At 41.6% G+C, this 24,900-nt stretch overlaps 1 protein-coding gene and 1 non-coding gene across 2 annotated transcripts in view; both read left to right on the forward strand.

The window, feature by feature from the left end:
• Window positions 1-24,900, forward strand: part of orion (chemokine-like protein orion) — an 88,951-nt gene that overhangs the window by 16,324 nt on the left and 47,727 nt on the right. Inside the window, exons 2-4 of the mRNA XM_080276788.1 lie at window positions 5,202-5,362; window positions 13,603-13,727; window positions 19,438-19,458. Coding sequence (XP_080132914.1) covers window positions 5,254-5,362; window positions 13,603-13,727; window positions 19,438-19,458 — 255 coding nt within the window. The 5' untranslated portion in view covers window positions 5,202-5,253. The remainder of the gene's footprint in view (window positions 1-5,201; window positions 5,363-13,602; window positions 13,728-19,437; window positions 19,459-24,900) is intronic.
• LOC145405394 (5S ribosomal RNA) lies at window positions 21,618-21,736 on the forward strand. The gene has a single exon (XR_013898346.1). It is a non-coding gene; the product is annotated as a 5S ribosomal RNA (ribosomal RNA).

Consider the following 24,900-nt stretch of genomic DNA (forward strand, 5'->3'; position numbering starts at 1 on the left):
AAGAGATATAGAAAGACTAGTTTCATTTCGACGGCCTTCCTTTGGGGAAGAAGAATCGTGGCTACAGCAAGGAATCGTTCGTAACTATAGCTGAGAATACCACTCCAAGCTCCTGCGACTCACTTGCGGATGAATACAATCGTTTGGTGTCAACAGGAAAGGAGCACCATTCTAGAGTTCAGCTGAAGGTGAGAGGCTTAGTGATATCAACATTAATAGTCACACGCCTGTTACCCTTAGTTGAATAAAATCGTTTGGTGTCAGCAGGAGAGAGTACCATGTTAGAGGTCTACTGAAGGTGAGAGGATTAATGGTACCAGTATTAATAGTCAGACGCCTGTTACTCACTCTCAGCTGAATAAAATCGTTTGGTTTTAACAAGAAAAGACTACGGTATCATACTAGATTTGTTCCAGACGTGTTAAGTTCGGTGTGAGAAGTGCTGACACTGAGGCTCCTGTAAATCACTCTCTTTCCCTCTCAGTTGAATGTGTAAGCTGGAAATGGATAAAGTACCGTACATGTCCCGAACTTGAAAGGTAGTACCGGTATAGCAGTACTAACCAGGATCCTAGCCGAGCAAAATCGTTTGTTGTTAGGAAAAGAATACTAGAGTTGTTCCGAACTTGATAGTTAATATTACCATGCAGTATTAACATTCAGGCACTTGATATTTACTTTCATCCGTATAAAATCAAGAACACTAACTTGTCCAGAACTTGAGAAGGTTAAGGTGCGTAAAAACGTTTGGCGTGAGAATGATGTAGATAAGAGTTCTCGTGTCCCGAAAAGGTCAGAGGGATTATTATTAACATTTAGGAGACGAGAAGGTACTCTTTGTGAATAAATTCGTCCAGAGGTAGCCAGAATAAGACTGAAAATACTTCACACCCTGAATGGATTAATATTCTCCCTGTTAACCCTTCGTCCCTTCGATACGGTATGTCTTTTTTTTTTTTATTATTATTATTATCTACCGACAGTATGAATCAGCTTAGGCAGAACCTCTATTAGTAAGTAGGTAATTAGTAAGTAGGTTAGTGTCTAACCCTTCCAGTTTCATAAGTCAGTCTTAAGGTAATCATTTGGCTAACTATGAAAAATGCTTCATAGTGTGGAAGGGGTTAATGCAGTCTGTCAGTGCTGATAAGACTGAATAACATACAAGAAAGTACCAAATCCTGTCAGCGCGAATACATCATCTGTTATTCTTGGTATCTACTGGCAAAATCACTCATGTTTATTGGGGATATGAGACGTGTTTCCAACATGGTACATATGAGTAATACCTTACTGTAAACTCTTCTGGAGGCGTTAAGAATAAACTAAATTATGACATCATTGTAGTGAAGTCCTTTAATCAAATAACGTGTCGTTTATATCTGCGATTACTAGAAATTTATATTCAGCTAATTTTAACGTCTTGTACTGAAGGGGTTAGTGGAAACTATGTTTGACAGTTCTGTTTATTAGAGTCTGTCACATTGAAAATATCGTTTGAAGGGAGCACAAATAAAAGATTGCGTCGTTGACGTGTAATACTCAAATCTGTCAAGAATGAGTGTTTGTTGTCACTACCATGTGCAGACGTTCATACTCATTTAAAGATATATTTGTAAAGAATCTTAAATTTGAACGTTAAAATACTCCAGTTCAGGGTTCTTAATTACTTTCACAGGTGTTTCTATAAGGTATTCAGAATTTATACCTCACTCTGCTTTGGTTTACTTTCACATGCACTCTATTTGGTTGTGTGGTGTTTACCAGTTGTATGAGTGAAGATGGGAATATAAGTAAACACGTAATATACACGCCTTAAGCTGAAGGAACTAGCCTCTATTAATATGGCTCTGAATAACACATACTTCCATGGTAACATTATATACTTAACCACTAAGAAAAAGCGAGTCAGGTCAAGGCTACAGGCTCCACTGTGTACCCTCATGGTGATACAGTAAATGCTTGTTAAATTTTCCCATTTTCTCTATTAAATACAGATCAGTTGTGTATTCATGCTTTATTCTTACCTGTAGCTAAAGCTTATCTGCAAGTTCCCCTAACTTAAAAATATGAAAATATGGAACACATTTCAGTTTTATATCAAAGACTGCTTGTTTTCTGTACTCGGGATGGCATTGAGAGAGAGAGAGAGAGAGAGAGAGAGAGAGAGCGAAGGAGGGAGGGATGTGGGAGGGGGGGAGTTATTTACGCCAGGCTGAGAAGTGAAGGATAGATGAAGAGTAGAAATTCGAGTATATACAGAATAAAGGGAGCAGAACAAAAATTTACAAAGTGAGGGAGGAGGGAAGAGGGCAAAGGGAGAACTTGAAAAAGAACCTACAAGACAGAAGGAATAATCCGAGAAAAAGAATGAACAAGAAATATAAACTTGTGCATGCCAGCTAAAATTTGCGGGAGTAACTGATAGCTTTCCCATCATCAAATGTTTGCAGATACCATTATCTTTGTTTCCATACCATTATTGAGCCCACAATGATTAATTCTGACCAGTAGAAAACATGATTTTCTCATTTTCGTGTGTCGTGATTTCCGATATATCCAAAATTTTTGGTAGTTTTCCGACACCTTCTGGACTTAAACCCGACCAGATGTAAAAAGAAATAGGTCAATATCTATTATCATTCTCGTGAATGAAACGAACAAATCCACAGGCAGACACAGACATACACAGCTTGACTTTTTTATCGTGATGGGAGAGGGAATGGGGTGAAGAATGCGAAAATGAAGGGAGAGAGGAGGAATGTGAAAAAAAATGTGGGAATTGGATAAGTGGGAGCGTGATGAAGGTAGAGAAAAGGAAAATAGGAAGAGGAGGCGGATTGATGATAAATACTTCATTGCAGAAAATCGTTCGCTTTTCTTCCGTTCTCCTTACATTCAGTAACAGGCATGGGGCGACTAATTAACTACTGTACACTTCCCTGTCAAATTATTCTGCCATTTCACATTAATTTTCGATTAATTTCGGAAAAAATGCCAAGCACCATAGCAGCCTGTGGATATCAATTAACGTTTGCATCCCAGTACGGTACACGTTCTTCAGTCCTGCTGGGTGAGTGACCTAAGTCTATTATGCGGCATCGTTAAAAATGTTGGTATTTGCACATGTCATACAGATTTGAAACTCAAACTTTGACACAAACATTATAACTGTACATTAGCTTAGGACCCTCTGCTATCGACTTTTGATTGAATTTTGGTTAACTTATGCTTAAACGAAGTTTCCGCCATATCATTACCTCGAAATCTGTGATTAATCCAATAATGTTGTATCACATAATGATTTTCATCATGTTTTCCTCTCTCTCCCTCCCAAGTTCCCAGTTTAATGCACACGTCGGAGCCACCCCTCCTCCCTTTTAACTTACCCCGCTGCGGCCGCGTCCACAGCAAATGTTTGCTGGTGCGGGTGGGAGTTTTTCGTCACTGATACAAGTTGCCTCATTGGATGTAGGCTGGTGCGGGCGAGGACTACGGTGATGCAGAGCTCGTGCCCGCGCCACCAGTCGGAGTGGACGTGGTCTTACCCATTCCTTCTCTAATTGGGTCTCCATCTTCCTCGCCCAAGTAGTGTTGATGGCAGTTGTAAGTTGTCTTGAGAATGAATATAAAGATGACGAAAGTTATGTAGCAGACATGTACAGACTCTTCCAGTAACAACAGATGAACTAAAATGTATTGAGGAATACAGGCAGTTCAAGCAAACCCACCCCATGACAGTGAAATCAAGCGAGAATAGGAATGAAATGGGTTTTTTTTTGGTAATTATATGAACGTCATGATTGCGTCCTTCCTGTTTTGATGTATGGATTAGGACGTAAACTTAGAACTCAAAGAGGAGGAAAGGAATGTGCTGGGGGTCACATGGAGAGGTTAAAAGAAAGCTCCTTGGATAAGAGAACAAACGAAAGTTGGGGATATAATCACTGTACTCAAAAACCTAAAATAAATCTCGGCAGGTAGAACGAATAACAGACGGACAACCAAGATAAAGTAGCACTGTAAATGGTATGAAAGAGTCAGATGGAGAACAAGATGGTGTAAAAGAGCCAGATGGAGAACAAGATGGTGAAATGGTTCAGAGATTGGTTGGGGTTGGATTGAACAGGCAAACAACCTGTAGGTTAGGGTGGAAAAGAGATGGGAGGGTAGTCGCAGCGCTAATGGGGAAGGGAGCTTGGGACTTAAGCCCCCTAAAAAATCCTCTCAGTCCTCCCATTAATATTCAAGAAAGTCCAGACTTGCCCAAATGACAGCCATTTCTGACTAGTCTCCACCACCACCATCATCACAGCTGCCACCACCACCACCAGCACCATCATAGCTACCACCATCACAGCTACCACCACCACCGCCATTACAGCTACAACCACCATCCATCACACCTACCATCACCACCATCATCATCACATTTACCACCACCATCACCACAGCTGCCATCATTTCCACTGTCACCACCACCACAGCTTCCACCGCCACCTCTATCACAGCTACCACCACCACCTTCACAGCTACCAGACCACCATCATCACAGCTACCACTGTCGCAGCTACAACCACCACCATCACCATCACAGTTACTACCATCATCACAGCTACCACCACCGCTGTGACAGCTACTTCCGCCATCATCATCACCACGGCAACCACCACCACCACAACCACCACCACCACCATCATCATCATCATCATCATCATAATCACAGCTACCACCACCATCACCTAGTCCACCATAATCACAAATCCCACCATCACCGCCACCACAGCTATCGCCATTTTCTGCTGAATAAAATCGTCTGTTAGTAGCATCATGTCATCCTCTCTCTCTCTCTCTCTCTCTCTCTCTCTCTCTCTCTCTCTCTCTCTCTCTCTCTCTCTCTCTCTCTCTCTCTCTCTCCAAAGACGCATGAAACTCCACAGAAATGCCCTGCCGCCTCCTCCACATGTGTGTATTGTGACACCAATAGGGATGATAATTATTATGGTCCAAAACACCCCTTCAGAAACTATCATTGACATCAAGTTGAAACTGGCTCATCTGAGACCCAGTTCCAACCATCCTGTCATGTTTCATCATACTCATTTATCCAGTTTTGGCTGTGCAACACACACACACACACACACACACACACACACATATATTTAAAAAGACATACGTCCAAATTCTACCTCTATTTGCAGGATACCACAAGAAGTTGGTGACAAGAGTAGTTGGTGACGAGAGTGTAGTGTGATGAAGGGGAGACGGTGGTGGTGGTGTACGGGGGTGGTGGTCCTACTGCTGACACTGTTCACCCCACAAGCTGCATCTGATGAGGATCTGTTTGACTCATCCAGTCTGGGTAGGTGCTTGTATATGTACTGTGTGTATACTTTGAGAGATATGTGTGTGTATTATGCAAATTTGATATTCATTTCAAGATTGTGTGTTTGTGGTAGGTGGGGGCACTCACTGAATGTAGTGCTGCTCTTGAGTGTCTGCTCTTTCCTCTCCTCCTTCCATTCTGTCCTTACTCTTCTGTCTTTCATTACTTCATTCTTTCCTCGTCCTTCTGTCTACGGGTGACTTTACAGTCCCTCTTTTGTCTTTCTTCCTTCATTCTTTCCTGTTCCCTCTGCCTATGGTTACCTATACACTGAGTGAAAAGCCGAATGGTTCCCCGTACACCATGAAACCATTTAATATGCTGGGTGGTAACCATATAACCAAATTATGGCACCTGGTGGTTTAGTGGGTAATTACGGTGCTCCAGTCGGACTGAGTCAGTGAAAGCTTATATCCAAGGGGTGATTGGGGTTATTGCTCATGTATTGCCACTCAGGGATGAGTGAGGCTGGTCACTTTTATCTTAAATGTCATGACCAACTTGCCTAGCCCTGGGCTGCTATGCTTCTCATGGGGCAACATAGGATTGGGTGATGGATGGTATGTGTTTGTGTGTGTGTGTGTGTGTGTGTGTGTGTGTGTGTGTGTGTGTGTGTATTCTTGCAAGCATGTGTGCATGTTTTCTGCAAGTTTGTTACATTGGGACTGTACTGTAGGATCATCATATTATATGTGTCTTTTTGTGTGATTAACATTACTCTTAGCTGTGTCTTTCATGTACTATGCCTTTTCCAAATAGATTTGTGGCATTTTGTCATTTTAGAGAATCACATGTCTGGAATTGTGACCCAACAATGCAAAGTACACTATCCATCTATCTGCAGCCAGACACCTTAGTCCCAGAGGGGCTGGTTGAAGAGTGTAATTGTGAATGAGTACAAGGGGAAAGGTGATGCCCTGGAAATTGGAAATTATAGAGGCATAAAACTTTTGGACCAGATAATGAAAGTACAGTAATGGAAAGAGTTCTAGATGGTATGATTAGGGAAAGAATGAATATTGATGAGGTGCAGTTGGGTTTATGCCAAGGAAAGGGACCACTTAAGCCATATTCATTGTCCATCAGCTTCATGGACAAATATATAGTAAAGAAAAGGGAGCTATACTTTGTTTTTTTTTCATTTGGAGCAGACATTTGAGAGAGTTCCTAGGGAGGTAGTGAATTGAGCAGTTCATTCTCATTTTTGAATGCTGCAACATGCTTGCATGCGTCGGCCTTGGTCACCTAATGGCGGCTCTCCATGGTGTTCGATCTCTGGCAGCTTCCCTATTTAGACCTGTAACCCTGAGGTCATGCTCAATATCTTTATCCCAGGCCTTTCTCTGTGTACCTCTCACTACCCTACCCCCAGCATTAACACTTCTCACTTTCTGCATCCAATATTATCCTCCATCCTCTCCTCATGGCCAGTCCATCTCAGTCTACCTCTCCTTATCACGACACCAATACACTCAAGTCCCATCCTACCTCTTCACTTTTCCATTGCAAACCTAGCCTCCCCAGGCCTTGCACTCAAGGATGCACTGCACATTTACCTAATCATTGCCATTTCTGTACATTTGAGCTTGCAAATGTCCCCTTCCTCCTCCTTTACTGCACAGGTCTCACTACCATACAGCATTACACTCCTAACACATGCAGTGTACAAAGATCCCATAGCATGGAGGGAGAGCCTTCTTAATGTCAGGAGAGGCAACAGCTCCCTGAACTTCTTCCAAGCACTCCTCACTCTAGCCACAGAGCTAGCTCCTGCCCCACCTTCAACACATAACATGTCTCCCAAATAACAAAACTCTTCCACACAACTCAAGAGACACACCAGCAAGTTCACATGCTCTCCCCGACACACCGCACACATGAAATCAGAAGCTCTAATACCACTACATCTCTTATGCACCCACTTATCACAAACACTACACAAGATGGAATTACTTCCCATGCCATTGTGACAAATCGCATGTGGCCACTCTCTCTCTTATTTGACAGTACCACCCCCAACCCTAGACACCATCACTTTTGTTTTATCTGTGTTTACTCTTAAGCCCTTGTGCCCCATACTATCTCTTCTCTGCCTCCTTTTCATTCTCTGCAGCCAACACCAAATCATCATCATACATCATCTCCCACAGAAGTCCATTTCTGAAGTCACGTGAGAGGCAGTGAGAAAGCTTAAGATCAAGGAGTGGCTCGTTAGAGTGGTTATGGCTATGTATGAGGATGCTCGCACCCAGGTGAAAGTGAATGAAAATTTGAGTGATGAATTTTCCGTGAATGTTGGCATGCATCAGGGATCAGTTTTTAGCCCCGTATTGTTTGTGCATCAAACTCTCTCACATGACATCAGAAATGGACTCCCATGGGAGATGTTGTAGCTGATGACGTGTTGTTGATCGCAGAGAATGAACGGGAGGTGGAGGAAAGGTTTAGGAAGTGAAGAGATGGTATGGGGCACAATGGGTTGAGAGTACAGGCAGAAAAAAACAAAGTTTTAGTATCTAGGGCTTGTGGCAGTACTGTCAGAGGGAGAGTGGCTATGTGTAGTTTGCAACAAGGGTATGGGAAATAATTCCATTTTGTGCAGTATTTGTGATAAGTGTGTGCATAAAAGATGTACAGTACTGTAGTGGTATTAGTGGTAGACTGCGAGATAATACTGATTTCATGTGCATGGTCTGTCAGGGAGAGCATGTGGAGATTGTCAGGCGTGAAAAGATTGACCTTGTTGAGAGTCTCTTGAGTGTGTAGAAGAGTTTTGTTATTCGTGAGATATATTATGTGCTGGAGGTAGGGCTAGAGCAAGCTTTGTGGCTGGAGTGAAGAGTGGGTGGAAGAATTTCAGGGAACTGTTGCCTCTCCTGACATTGAGAGGACTCTTTCTCCATGCTCAGGGATCTTTGTATGCATCGTGTGTTAGGAGTGTAATGCTGTATGGTAGTGAGACCTGGGCAATAAAGGAAGAAGATATTCATAGATTCAAACGTACAGAAATTATAATGATTAAGTGGATGTGTAGTGTGTCCTTGAATGTGAGGCCTCAGAGGGCTTAGTTTACAATTGAAGAGTTGTGAGGTAGGATGGGACTGGCGTGTATTGGTATTGTAATGAGGAGGAGTAGACTGAGATGGTTTGGGCACGAGGAGAGGATGGAGGATGACAATTGGGTGCGGAAAGTGAGAAGTGCAAACGTCGGGGGTAGAGTTGCGATATGGAGACCAAAAAAGATGTGGGACATGGTCATAGAGTGTGACCTCAGGGATAATGGGCTGCCAGAGATAGGGCAGTGTGGAGAGCCACCAATAAGTGACCATGGACAGTGCATGCAGGCATGTTGGAATCTTTATAAACAATATGTTGCCATGTTCTCTGCCATTAGGCTCCCCTCCCTTCATCTCATACCACTGCACTTTTTCATTATAGTTTTACTGAGAGTAGAACCTCACAGTATAGCTAAGCATACCCTTCTCGCCATACTCTATTGCACTCCTGAAAGTAGCATTCATGGGGTACTTAACTGATCCCAGGACAGTCAGCCACATAGCAACAGGTTGTAGAATAGGCTGCAGTAGTGTCTCCTAGTCCTCTCCTTACTTTGAGACTGTTACCAGTATGGGGCCCTTCACTAGCCCTGTTGATCCTGGCTGTGGATTACAAGCTAGATGCAGGTGTCTGGTCTGAATCCAAGGCAGCCTGAGGACATTGTCTACATCCTTCAGCAGCCTCTCTGGTGATCTGTAGACACAGTTTTGGCTTTCCATTGCAATGGATTCAGTAACCCAGGCTGTTGATACTGACCAGCATGATAACCAACTGGATCTATATTGTTGGTTGTTAGACCACTAATTCCATGCTCTTTCAGTCCCTGATGGTTAGACTGTGGTCTGTCCTGTCAAAAGGTCCCTAGACCCATTTTGTAAATCTCTCCTAATGCTGGACCTTCAGGCAGGTTGAGACCGGTCAGACCATCTCTCAAGCAGTCAGTTTTTCTGACCCAGAAGCAGCTCCAGTGATGCCCCAGTATTGTACATGACCATCTCCTCAGTCTCATACCCACCAGGTGTGAAAAGTCAAGTTACTGCTTTTGCCTCAATGTCTTGGACAATGATGGATCAACTTGTAACCATATGATGGATGTATCAAACACAGTAGGCTTGTGTGTATGGTTGGATGAATGGAAGGAAGAGCTGTGAAAAGGGAATCCTTTAGAAAAGGCAGTGGAAGCACAGGATGGTATTTACTTCCCTGACGTGGCGTCAGAGTGACTTAAGCAAAGAGAGCTCTCTAGGAAGAATATATGTGGAATCACAAATGTCATTTTTCTGTAGGCACAGGTAGTTTGAGTCCATTGACTATAGAATATTTCTTAGTAAATCTCTCATTGTAGTGGCAGCATCATTAATCTTTGTTACCTTGGAAGCATGCTTGGTGACACTGAGGCCTGTTCATCCTGCCACAGCCCATCATGCTCCCTTACAGACATTTTATCTTGTCTTTTGAGCTACCCCACACCCTACAAATTAGTTCAGATTCATTTTCAGTAGCAGCCTGTGCACTTATTCTGCCTTGGAGGCCAGACCTTGCTGGTTCCTTTTCCCAGAAGGACACTCTCACACCTTCACACCATTTCGAAAAAGAATCAGGTGAGCTCTCATAGGCCCACATTAGCATTGTACCACTCCAGAAAGGTCTTCTAGATCAGCCTCCATATCACCCTGCAGAGAATGATGGCACAGGTGCTGGGCCACATCCTCACGTGCCATACCCTCTGTTGCCAAGTCACAATCAGACCGGGAAGTGCATCGCTGCCGTTTTGCAGATTCAGCCTCAGGAGGAGATCAAAATCAGTCACACTTTGAGCAGGAGACTAGCTCGGACTTGTCACACCCAAGTCTCATTTGACATGCTGGGATGGCCCATGTACAAAACAAGGTATTTACTTGTGCCACCACTGCCACAACAGCCACATACTACCATAAGGAGGATGCAGACTGGCAACCATGAGAAGAGTCTGGCGAATTGTGAATCAGCATTGATAACCCCTTGATTATTCAGTAATATCATTGTGAGGCATAGGCTTTAACAGCTCATTCCCAAGAGCCCAGCAGCCCTCCTTTATATCATGCACTTTCACATGTCACCACTTCACTGCAGTCACTACTCCTGTGAACTGTCTGCTTGCATCCCACCACCACTACGGCAAGCACGTAGCACCCATCTAGCAGCAGACTCTCATCTCTTTTCTGTCCAACTCTCTAATGCAAGAGTTAACCATTATTCCCAGTTCTTCGTGTATGGAACAGGTCAACCCTGGCATTGTCTTCCTTTGTCTGTATTTCCTACTGCCTGTGACCTCCAGTCCTTCAGATGCAGTGTGTTGAAGCATCTCGAATGAATCTTGAATTTGGATTTGTTATCTTATTTTTGTATTTTCATGGAGGTGACAGTACAGGCTTCTAGTCTTTGGTTCTTTTTTTCAGACATAAAAGAAATCAGCACTAACACCCACCATCCAAGTTGAATACATGCTATGGCTGTCTCATACAGGACTTGTGTATTGGGGATGTTTTTACAGCATGTCAGCAGGTTTTTCAGTAGATCAGTAGTTCTGCTTCAACAAAATTCAAACCCTTAAAAAGTTTCCTTCCCCAGCCTGGATTCGAATCTGTGTCCATTGAGACAGCAGACCACTTTTCTACTGACTACCACCGCCACAGTAGTTACCAGTCATCCAACAGTTTGGTTGCTGACTTGTTACTATTCATTTATGTTCATTTTGGATGGTTGCAGACAGTGATTGCCTCATTAATGTTTTATTTCTCCTTTCTCTGACACTCCAGCATTTTCATTAACTGCTGATATCACTCATTCTTAGAGACTCCTGACTGCTTCTGCTTCATGAATGTTCTAGCTTCATATTTACCAATGATGCAGCATTTGGGTTACTACCTCTTTATTGATTCACTGTTGGCCATCATCCATTGTCATAGACTGTTATTGATGTCCACATCTGACTCCAGACAGTCCTGCATTTTGTGCTGAAATCATCAGCATCCATTCATTGTTTGCACATTGTTTTGATTTGAGAGAAGTTTTGGTTCAGTGTTCTTTAATATTCCAGGAATCTGATCATCATGTTTGGCTAATACTTTCTGTGCAGTACAGTATTATAATTGCAACTGTTCAGCTGCACTAGTGACCTGTGAAATAGTAGGCAGCAGACATCTGATCACAGGTGTCCCAGCAGGATAGTTGCCGCTGGTCCAGTGTTATGTTCACTGATTGTACCGCCAGTACCAGTCATTCTGTACGTGATATTCTGATATAATAATATCCGCTGATCCACCATTATATTCATTAGTGTCATGGCACCGTAGCCACTGATTTTGTAGTTGCTTGCAGCCACAAAGCTGCTATTCATGTTGCAGTCATCAGCCTTGTTGTTGATGGCCCAGCATTATAGTTATGATGTTTTCACACAATCTTTTCTGATGTTGGTGGATTTAGCGGTCACTTCGTTGCTGATATACCACTTGAATACTTGGAGGTGATCTAGCATTATAACCACAAATGTTCTTGCATAGTAATCATCAAGATTGCAGTCACAAGCAGCCAGTTCATTGCTTGAGATTTTCCATGGAGATGTAGTGGGCATAAAGCATAATAACCAAAAGTAGTAATGAGTACTTTCCGGTAGGTGGGGGCGCTCACCATCCACTCACTCGATGTTGTGCTGCTCTCGGGTATCTGTCCTTTCCTCTCCTCCATCCTCCTTTCATTCCATTCTCTTCTGTCTTTTTTTCATTCATTCTTTCTTCGACCTTCTGCCTACGGGTGACTTTACACTCCTTCTTCTGTCTTTCTTTCCTTCATTCTTTCCTTTTCCTTCTGCCTGTGGGTGACTCAGCACTGAGTGACAAGCCAAATGGTTTCCTGTACACCAGGAAGACATTTACTGTACTGGGTGGTAACCATTTAACGAGATTATGGCGCCTGGTGGTTTAGTGATTAATTAAGGCACTCCATTTGGATTGAGCCGGCGAAGGTTTATATCCAAGGGGTGGTTGGGGTTTCTTGTTCATGTAATGCCACTCAGGGATGAGTGAGGTTGGTCACTCACATCTTAAATGTCAGGACCAATTTGCCCAGCCCCGGGCCCCTACGCTCCTCATGGGGCAACATAGGATCGGATAATAGATGGATGGATAGTAATGAATACTGAGATTATGGCACCCACAAGCTGTTACGCATGATGGGGTGCAGGGGATGGAATATTGGGTATTCAAAGGCAGCTCCATAACTAAAATGCAGCATCCTCAGGTGGTTCTGTCCATATGTTGATTTTGAGGGGGAATCTAGAACTTTAAAAAATGATAGGGTTGGCCATTGCCATGCACAAGTTATGTGTATGTAAAATAGTAGAACCCGAGGTAGCTCAGTTACTGAAGTACCGTATAGCATCTGCAAACTGTGATGTCGGAGGGAGAGTTGGGGGAAGTGGATAGCACTGTTAATGCTCAACAGAAATTGATAGATACTGTCTTAGGATAATGTCATGAGCTGATGCTTGGAACTGATAGATATTGGCTCAGGACAATGGGATGTTAGTAAAAAAGGGTTGACTTTCTACTGTTTTCTTCTCAGATGCACAATTTTTGAGATGCTTTTCTGTAATGCGTTTACCATAGGAGAATTTTGTGTTAGTGTAGTTACACAACAAGAGGTAGTTTGGTTTTTGAGATATGATACAGTATCCACATACAGTGATCCACTAGGACAGGTGGGGGGTTGTTGGGAGGAGTGTAACTAGAACTCTTAAAACCAGTTCTTGACTGTAGTACAGTAAAAGGTGACATGGCAGCTGAAAGAATAGTCCTCAAACTGCTATGAGTCAGGGGTGCTGACAGGTGAGAGATTGACTAAGAGAGCATATGTGAGTGAAGTGGAAGGAGAGATGAAGAGAGGGAGATTGAGGATGAGGTGGAAGGACAGTGTGGAGAGGTTTATGAACAAGTGCACTGTAGTATGAAATGGAGAGAAGGCCACCTGACCATGGTGGATAGAGCAGCACAGAGGTGATTTGTTCATGGCCATTATCTTTGAGATTGACATTTCACGGTCTTAGTAGATGGCTAAAATAAATACTGTACTGTACCGACAAACCTATAACTGTGATCACCTTACAATAATGGCTTTTCTAGAGAGAGCTGTGCTGGATCTTCTGACTCCACTTGTTGGTGATGTCACCTCTGCTCTACAAGGATTCATTGACATTAGCAAGGTTGGCCTGGGGGTGGCCAAGTTCATCAGTATTATCTTTGACCAGGTGAGCCTGAATTTGATGTGATTTGTTTTATAAGTTTTAAAGGATGGTTAATATATAATTATGTTACTGTATAAGAGGAAATTATATGATTTAGATAGAAATATATAATGGTAACAGAAGGGAAAGAGAGGATTTCTGCTAATGCAGAAAAAAGGAAATCAGGAAATACCTGTACTGTGAGCCAGAACAATAGTTATCCCTTTCAGAGGAAGTTGAGCAAATGAAAGTCAAGATCTTTCATTGTGAAATTCCTTGACACTTTTTTGTTTAAATGATTGGCAGAGATAAAGAGAGACAGTGGAAGATAGTTCATAAATTGACATGTTGTGTACAGTACAGTGGAATCTCCTAAATTGTGTTTCTTAATTGTTGATTCATAATACAGTATGTGGCAACATCATGCAAGTCTGCAACATCAGTAAATCAGAGAAATTACATGAAAATTATGGATGCAGTCATCAAAAGTGATGCTTTGCCAATGCCTCATGTAATATGCGCCACGATTACCTGAAGTCCACGTGTCATGCTGGACGTAAATCATTCGTAGTCAAACATGGCAATTACAAATCCAATCATATTCAAGCATAGCACTTACAGAAGCCAATCACAGCGCTTCCCTCACATCCAAAGCATGAAGGTTGTTAGTGTTTGCTGGTGACCTGTTTGATGTAGGTTTGGGGGTAAGGGGGGCAACTTTTCCGTGATGACAGACCCATAAGTAATTTTCCCCATAATGTTAGTTACCTCTAAATTGCGGAATTCTCAAATCACGGCATGTGCTCAGTACCCTAAGGCCATGATTTTGGAGATTCCACTGTATATGAGAGGAAGAGGAAGACAGAGAACAGAATGACGAGATGAGATTCAGAGATTTCCTTGAATTGGATGGAACAGGCTAGTTGCCATTAGATCAGGGTAGAAAAAGATGAAATAGAACTTTGTCTTGCAGTGGACTCACTCAGGCTGAAAATGATGATTTACATGAAGGACTGAAAATACTGGTTCATGACACCAAACGCTTAGGTATTGTGATCAAGTCTGGTTCTCTGTATTTATCAGTGAAATAAAATAACTCATGAATGCCTGATCCAATTTGGATTAAATGTGACACATGCATTGTGTATTGGAATGGGAAAAAGTTATTTGAATTTGGTGTAGATCATTCAGAGATGAAGGTTGTGAGTCAGCGGTAAATTTCAAGGCATGAAATGGTTGTGCCATCAGAGGTGTAGTTAACTGTTGTATAGTGCTATAAAGTTGGACAAAAAAAAGTGTGTGTGTGTGTGTGTGTGTGTGTGTATTTACTGTTTTACCTAGTTGTGATATACAGGAAATGAGCTATGCTTGTGGGGTTCCATCTCCATTTCTCAATGTCAAACTTGGCTCTGAACTCGTTTAAGAGTTTAGACTGGATGATCTCTTTGTCCAGGCTATTTGTGTGTGTGTGTGTGTGTGTGTGTGTGTGTGTGTGTGTGTGCACATGTGTGTACACATGTGTGTGCATGTGTGTAGCAAGACAGATGTGTGCGCACTGTAATGGGTGAGAGATACAGAGTTAAGAAGAGCACTGACCAGTATAATGGTGATAAAAGAGAGAGATGCAGTATTAATAGAGAAAGAGGTAATGCCATGCTAGAATAACAGCGACTGAAAGGGAAAAATGAGAATTATTAAAAAAAAAATAAGTGATAATGAATGTACCAGGTTATGTACAGGTACCGGTACCATATATAAATGAGAAGTGGAAGACTAGATATGCAGCATTTGTAACATCATCAAAGTATCCCTGCAGTATGCTTCATAATTATTTAGATTCAGCTGAGTTTGATGCGTAAGCATTTTGTGATAGCACCGTATATAAGTTGGACTGCAATTTAATGGGACTAGCTTTAATAGAATTTGGGGGCACTTTTTTTGGGGTGGGGAACAAAAATTGTAATGATAATATCTGGGTGTAACTGATTTTTAGAGGATGGTGAAGTCAATGACTGTGTAAGCACTCAGCAAATGCATCACCTTACAGTGAGAGTGTTAAGAAAACAATGAAAAATTTTTGTCATTCAGGGTAAGGTAAAAATTTCTTTTTAAATAAACCCCCACCAAAAACTGTACACAGCAGTAACAACTGATCAGGGATCAGAGATGAATGTACCATACAGCATTCAACACCCACAGGAAAAAATTGCTTTACTGTTTTATTTTCTAACATAGGACACATCTCTTACTTCATTAACCCTTTCCAGCTAACAATGTTGAGTAAAAAAGAACTCAGCAGAACTTGATTCTGTTTAACAGAACAAAATAATGACAAAGCACCATTCCCAAGTTATTCCATTAAATCAACAGTCAACTTGTATGAACTGCATTACATTTCAATTACAGTATTGACAGTGTTTTGTATCTTTTATATTCAGTATTCATGACAGTAATTGATTAAATTATATTGATTTAGCTGAGCTTGGTGTGCATACTGTACAGTTTGTGATAATACCATATACTACAGCACAGTATTTAAACTGTTAGCATTGGTGTGCATTTCAAATGAGGTGGTACCTCGGATTGCCACCACTGGCAGGGTAGGGCTGGCGGCGCAGGGTCCTCCCGGTCACCATCAAGCGACTGTGCCGGCAGCGACTGTTGCTATTTCCGGGAATGCTCGTCGGCGAAGAGGTGACAGTGCGGCCTTATTCTTTACCAACATCCGCGGCCTTACCACAAATTAAACTCAGTTCATTTTTTCCTTCAGTCCATACTCCCTTTGGCCTTTTTCCCCACAGAACCACAAATCTCACCCTCTACCGATATATCTCTATTTTGTTTTCCCGGTTTCCATCTCCTTACAAACTTCCGTAACAAGGGCGGCATCTGTTGTCATATCAAATCCCAATATGCAGTTGACGCTGTTTTAAACTTCACTTCATCCAGTTTTGATTACTCATTATATAAATTCAATTGTCAAAACATTACCAAATATATTCGTGTAGTTTATCGTTCCCCCAGTGCTTCTTCGGAACCCAGTGTATTTGATTCCATATCCACTCAGTTGAGTAACCTTGACCTTGCCTTTGGCACCGAAATTACCATTTTGGGTGATTTGAACATACACAATGTTTAATGGTTATTGCATTCTGCCCGGACTGACGACGCTGGTCTAGAGTGCGAGCTGTTTGTGGAATCGTTTAATCTCACCCAGTTGGTAAAGCAACCAACCAGAATACCTGATAATCCTGACCATAATGCCCATCTCTTGGATTTATTCTTGACAAATAATCCAGATCAATACAGGATAGAGGTGCTGTCACCACTTGGATCCTCTGACCACAATCTCATCAAAGCCTCATTAGTTAACCCTCCCACACCTCCCCGTTCTGAACCTGTCAGGATGACCTGATGGCACTTTGATAGGGCAGACTGGGATGGATTTAGAAATTATCTTGCTGATGTTCCATGGCAGTCTTTCTTCTCTAGTGATCCCAATTCTACCCAGTCCCACATTGCGACTTAATACTAGCTGGTATGGATTTATTCATACCAAGTCAACAGTTCACTAAAAGATCGAACTCTCCAAAATGGTTTGATGGCAACTTTGCCAGAGCAACAGCCCAAAAGTCATTAGCATATAACTCTTACTTAAAATCAAAAACATCAGAATCACTCTCCCAATTTAAAATTGCTAGAAATTATGCAGAAGCTGTATTAAATCTATCTAAATCAAACTTTCTTCAAAAGCAAGCATCAAAACTACTTAACAACCCTAATGAGAATAGAATATTCTGGTCAACTCTTAATTCTTTCAATAATAACTTTAACAAGTCATCTTCCATTCCCCCACTAAAATCTTCAGATGGCATCATTACAAATGACCCATGTGGGAAAGCAGATATCTTTGCTAGTACCTTTGCCAGAAACTCTACCATAGATGATACCAGCCAGAATGTCCCAGTACTGGAACTTGATTCTCCCGAAATTGACCCACTTAAAATACAGACAAGATACATAAAATCCATCCTAGACAATTTACCTGCCAACAAAGCTCCAGGCCCAGATGGAATTCTGCCAATTGTTTTGAAAAAATATTCCCCTGAACTTTGCCTCTGTCCTAGCTAAATTATTCAGACTATGCATACGTACTTCTTTATTCCCAAATTCATGGAAAGAAGCCAATATCCACCCAGTTCCGAAGAAAGGATGTTCGTCTGACCCCTCCAATTACAGACCAATAGCTGTCACATCTTTTCTTGGTAAGGTATTTGAAACATTAATTAATAAGCACATTGTTAAACATCTTGAATCCAACAACTTAACTAGTGATAAACAATATGGTTTTTGCCACGAAAGATCCACCATTGACATACTCAATCTCTTAACTCATGCCATCCATCAATCAATTGATCTTTTTGGAGAAACTCATGCAGTAGCTCTTGATATCTCTAAAGCTTTCGACAGAGTATGGCACCGTTCCCTACTGTCCAAACTCCCTTGCTATGGACTAACGTCTTTTGTTCCTTTGATTTCTTCATATCTTAGTGACAGGAAAATAAAAGTAGATGATGTATATTCCAATTTCCACTCAGTTACCGCCGGCGTGCTGCAGGGATCAGTTCTGGCGCCAACCCTATTTCTGGTTCATATTAATGATCTCTTATCTGTCACCCACAATCCCATTCACTCATATGCAGATGACTCAACACTGCATAGTTCATTCACACTCAGACATCCATTTACAAAGTCTAATATCTCTACCTCTCAACTCATTACAGCCATCTCCATAAATCAAGATCTATCTACAATCAGTGAGTGGGGACAAAACAACCTTGTCTCTTTTAATGCTAGTAAAACTAATTGTATACAGTTTACTAATAGACAGATATTGCCAGATTCGTACATTACCTTCAGTGCTACTAATATTCCCATCTCCAAAAGTATTGAAATTCTTGGCGTCTCACTTAACAGTGCCCTCAGCTGGACCTCTCATGTCAGATCACTTGCTAAAACTGCCTCAAAGAAACTTGGATTATTGTACAGAGTCCGTAACTTCTTCGCCGATGAGCAGTTAGCTATAATTTATAAGAGTCATGTGCGCTCTCAGCTTGAATATTGCTCACCCTTGTGGAATGGTTGTGGAGAGGTTGCATTAAGACAACTAGACAAAATTCAGAACAAAGCTGTTAGAATCATTAACAACCCTGCCATTACATATAAACTACCTCCCCTGCAAGTAAGAAGGAATGTTGCCTCCCTTGCATTATTTTACAGATTTTTTTGGGGGGGGCAAATGCTCAGACGAACTTGCGTCCATGGTGCCACCTCTCCATGCCTTCTCTCGTGCTACACGTGCATCTGGTAGCGCTCATGACTGGAATGTCACTCAGCCATATTGCAGAACTTCTGCCTATCAGAATTCTTTCATTCCCCGAACTGCATCTTTCTGGAACTCGCTTCCCCAGAGATGTTTCCCTCCACATTTCACCTCACAACTGTTCAAGTCTAACTGTTACAGATATTTTATGAATGGAGGACACCAGTAATCTGGTGTATGGATTATTTTTTTTTTTACTCATTTGTTTTTCCTTCCTCCGTTCTGTTATTTATAAAAAAAAATATACTGTATCTATCTATCTATCTATCTATCTATCTATATATATATATATATATATATATATATACCTGTAATCTGTATTCATGACATGGTATTACTTTTCATTCGTAGCTTGCAGTGCGTGGAGTACCAGTAGGTATCTGAATTAGCAATTGCTGTTATTAAAAATAAGAAATCTTTATATTTAGCCTCTTCAGCATAAGGACATTGTTTTTATCTTATTCTCGTTGCCTTCAGAATTTACACACACACACACAAATATATATATATATTCAGTATATATATGCCCTGGGGATAGGCCCTGAAGCCTTTGCCCAGAGTCAGACACATTAAGATATATATATATATATATATATATATATATATATATATATATATATATATATATATATATATATATATATATATACTGTATATATATATATATGTATGTATGTATTTAGAGAGAAAGAGAGCCAGAGAGATTTCTAACTGTCTGATGCCTGGTAGTAAGAAGTTATAGAACTTTATTTTGTCTCCTTAGCTGAATGAAATTGTAACAAGAATGAAATATCAAAGGACTCTTGAGGCTGAAGGGGTTAATAATAAAGCTTTATTTTTAAAATGTTCACATGAAGTGGGATTTCTTGTGCACTGGACCTTATTTACATATTACCATGTAGCAGTTTTACACCACTTTTGAGAAGTTACATACTTCAGTAATAGCTTCATTCTCAGAGCATAGTAGCCCCAGCAAAGAAGGTACATCTTTGGCGTTTCTCCAGAGACGTTTTGGCAAGTCATAGTGTGAGTATCGCTCTGGGGCAAGAATATTCTCTGTGGCCTCCACCATTACATTCTCTGATGGGAAATGTTTGTCAGCATGTATTGTGCCTGTGTTATGTTTTGTGATCATAATATCCACCATATATTGACAGTAATGTTATAACAATTTATTTTTCCGCTTGAAAAAAGTTTGCAGCTTTTGTCCCATGTTTTGTGTTTGCTGTGATTTGTAATTGTTCTCATATACACTAATATTAGAGGTACATTTAGTCTTTGTGTCTGCAATTGTATGGTTTGGTGCAAGGAACATGCCATGTCTCAGAAATTGTATATATATATAATAATGGGAAAAGAGATCATGACAAATGATGATGATGATGAAAACCCCATTTTTCACTTATAGTAAACAAGTTTGGGGATATTTGAAGCCACTTTTCAACACTACAAGGTCTGTCCGAAAAGAAATCATACTTTTTAAATAGCACAGCAACTAGCTGGCATAGCGTGATCATGACAGGAGTGCTGTGTAGCAGCAACTTTGACCTTTAATCAAACACCAGCCACGTCGTGCCATGTCACATAGTCATTAAAGTACACATACTTGAGTGAACATGTTTATTGCACTTGGCAATTTGTTGCAACTTGAATAATGAAGAATCTTGAAGAGCATCATGTTAGTGTGAAATTCTGTTTCAGATTGGGAAAAACTTCTACAGAGACTTTTCCAGTGTTGCAACAGGCTTATGGGGAGGATTGTTTGAGCTGTGTGCAATGTCACAGTTGGTTCTAGTAGTTCAAATTGGGAAGAACATTCACAGAAGACGTCCCAGATCTGGATTGCCTTCCACGTCAAGAATCTACAATCACTTAGAGAAAGTGCGTTCTGTGGTCTGTGAAAATCATTGCCTGACTGTCAGTGAAACTTCCAAAGAAGTGGGTATCAGTAAAAGTTCATGCCAGACAATTTTAACCAAAAAACTGAAGATGCATTGTGTTGCCGCAAAATTTGTGCCATGTAAGGTGACAGATGAGCAAAATGAGAACTGTGCCACAGTCATTCAAGAGCTGCTTGATTTTTCTAATGCTGATGACAACCTTCTGAAAAATGTCATGACAGGTCATGAAACATTGGCGTATGGCTACGATGTCAGAACAAAAAGGCAGTCATTGCAGTTGGTTGAAACATAATCACCACAACCAAAAAAAGGCATGTCAGAGTTTCAAATATGAAGGTGATGTTGATCATCATATTTTATTGGAAGGGCGTCATTTATCATGAGTTTGTTTCATGTGGCCAGACAGTCAACAGTTTTATTTGGATGTGCTGAACCATTTGAGGAAGGCAGTGCAAAGGAAGAGGCCTAATGCTTGGACAAACAAAACCTGGATGCTGCACCATGACAATACACCTGCTTATGTGTTGCTCCTCATCCATGACTTCTTGACAAAGCCTGAGATGACTGTCATCCCCCAGCTGCCCTGTTTTCTAGATTTGTCCCCTGCATGCATTTTTTTTTTTTTCACAGGCCAACGGCCATACCACGTTGAGTACACCGCGTCCCGTCCGATCAGCGAAGTTAAGCAACGTTGGGTCTGGTTAGTACTTGGATGGGTGACCGCCTGGGAACACCAGATGCTGTTGGCATCCCTACGTGTCAAGTGGGGTTGGTGGAGGATTAGTGCCCCTCCCTGTAAAACAATTAACTCTAAGCCCTTGGCCACCCCGTGTGGGATACATGGCGTCTGGCAATGAATGAATGAATGAATGAAATCCACCCTGAGAGGTTGTTGATTTCAAACAATAGAAGAGATAGAAAAAAATTCACCATGTACACTAAACATACATTCACTCAAGCACTTGTACCTCAGTGACAAAGTGACTTGACACAGTACAGCTAGTGTTAGATTAAAGCACAAAGTAGTCGGTCCACAGCACTCCAGTCACGATCACACTACGGCGTTTAGTTTGTGAGCTATTTAAAAAGTCTGATTTCTTTTTGAACATGCCTTGTACGTATGTACAGGAGATATATATATATATATATATATATATATATATATATATATATATATATATATATACAGTATATATGGCTCCTGGTTGTTAAGTGGGTAATAAAGGTGCTCCGATCGGATTGAGCTGGTGAAGGTTTATATCCAAGGGATGGTTGGGGTTTATTGCTCATGTAATGCCGCTCAAGGATGAGTGAGGCTGGTCACTCTCATCTTAAATGCCAGGACCAACTTTCCTAGCCCCGGGCTCCTACGCTCCTCATGGGGCAACGTAGGATTAGGTGATGGATGGATATATATATATATATACCCGGTATATATATATATATATATATATATATATAATTATGATTTACCTGATTGGTGGGGGTGCTCACCATCCACTCACTCGATGTAGTGCTGCTCTCAGGTGCCGGCCCTTTCCTCTCTTCCTTGCTTCTTTCCATACTTCCTCTTTTGTCTTTTCTTCATTCTTTCGTCTTCCTTCTGTCTACGGGTGACTGTACACTGAGTGACAAGCCAAATCGTGTCCTGTACACCTGGAAACCATTTCCTACACTGGGTGGTAACCATATAACCAAATTATGATGCCTGGTGGTTTAGTGGGCAGTTAAGGTGCTCCAATTGAATTGAGCCCTTGCAGGTTTATATCCAAGTGATGGTTGGGGTTTTTTGCTCACATAATGCCACTCAGGGATGAGTGAGGCTGGTCATTCTCATCTTAAATTTCAGGACCAACTTACAGTGTATATATATATATATATATATATATATATATATACACTGTTACATTTGGCATATCTCTGCCCCTACTCCTGCAACTTAAGGTTTGGTATTAGACTGGTGTTGGAAACAAGGATTTAGGTTGATGGACATTATTCTGATATCACTTTACAGGGTTTGACCAGGGGCAGACTCATTAGGGCAGGCCCACAGCATTCATCCTTTCAATTAAAGCTTCACAAAATTGCTGTCAATTATAGCATCACAGAGTACACTGATGTCAGTCCTGTTCCCATGAGCTTGGTAGATACAGCAAAAGCATATTCTTCATCTGGGTGCAAGATGTTTGGGGCCTACTCCTTTCACTCACTTTCCTTCCATCTGCCGAGGGAACTCTTCCTGTAAAAGTACTCCATATAAGGAGGACAAGGTGAAACAAAAATTGAAAGGCCAAAAACCCATTTTCCACTCACAACTACTGAATTTGGAGGCACTCAGTTCACCAAGACCTGCCCAAGGGAAGCAGTCCCTCTTCCTTATGTTGTACTGAATAAGGCCACACACATACAAGCATTTGTGGCATGATCAGCTTGTACAAACAAAATCAGTGTCTTTGTACTTTAGTCATGTGCACAGAGTTGTGGAGTTGAGCACCTGCATAGTAAAGAGTTCACTCACTTGAGCTGACAAGTCATCAGTAACTTTGAGGGATGGTCATCATCCCTTTTGAGGCATTATAACTGAAGACAAGAAGCAGTACACATCTCCTTTGAGCTCTGTGAGACTGGGACAGTCCAGAAGCATTTCTGATCCCTCCCAATCCAAAAGCATTTCTAGTCCTAGAGAGGTGATGAAGTGGGCATTGAGAAAACCTGGGATCAAGGAGTGGCTGGTCAGGGTGGTTGTGACTCTTTATGTGGGTGCTCCCACCCAGGTAACAGTGAATGGAGATTTGAGTGATGAGTTTTCCATGAATGTTGTTGTGCATCAGGGATTAGTTTTGAGCCTCTTGTTGTTTATCATGGTGCTTGAAGCCCTCTCATGTTACTTAACAAATGGACTCCCATGGGAGTTGTGTTATGCTGATGGTTTGGTGTTAATTGCAGAGAATGAAAGGGAGTTGGAGGAAAGATTCAGGAAGTGGAGAGATGGTATGGAGCATAAGGGCTTAAGAGTAAATGCAGATAAAACAAAAGTGATGGTATCTAGGGCTGGTGGCGTTATTGTCAAGGATGAGGAAGAGTGGCCTTGTATGATTTTTCACAAGGGCGTGGAAACTACACTAATTCCATCTTGTGCAGTGTTTGTGATAAGTGGGTGCATAAAAGATGTAGTGGTATCAGAGGTTGACTGCCAGATAATGCTGATTTCATGTGTACGATGTGTTAGGGAGGTCATGTGGAGATTGTCAGGTATGAAGGGATTGGCATTGCTGGTGAGTCTCTTGAGTGTGTAAAAGAATTTTGTCATTGAGGAGATGTTATGTGCTGAAGGTTGGGCTTGAGCTAGCTCTGTAGCTAGAGTGAGGAGTGGCTGGAAGCAGTTCAGAGAGCTGTTGCCTCTCCTTCCACTGAGAGGGCTCCCCATCTGTGCTAAGGGATCTTTGTATGTGGCATGTGTTAGCAGTGTAAGGCTGTTTGGTAGTTAGACCTGGGCAGTAAAGGAAGAGGATATTTGCAGGCTTAGTTGTACAGAAGTGATAATAGTTAGGTGGATGTGCAGTGTGTCCTTCAGTGTGAGGCCTGGGGGGGCTAGGTTTATGATGGAAGAGTTGAGAGGTAGGATGGAACTGGAGTGTATTGGTGTTGTGATGAGGAAAGGTAGATTGAGATGGTTTGGACATGTGGAGAGGATGGGAATGATAAGTGGGTGCAGAAAGTGATTAGTGTTAACATTAGGGGTAGGGTCGTGAGAGGTAGACTGAAAAAGACCTGGGACGAGGTCATTGAGTGTGACCTCGAGGATAAGGAACTGAATTGGGAAGCTGCCAGAGGTCAAGCAGCATGGAGAACTGCTATTAGGTGACTAAGGCCGATGCATGCAAGCATATTGGAGCCTTTATAAACGAAACAA

Source organism: Coenobita brevimanus, chromosome 66 (genome assembly GCF_032717465.1).
Source record: "Coenobita brevimanus isolate Jiangsu-jjx chromosome 66, ASM3271746v2, whole genome shotgun sequence".
Taxonomy (NCBI): Eukaryota; Metazoa; Arthropoda; class Malacostraca; order Decapoda; family Coenobitidae; genus Coenobita; species Coenobita brevimanus.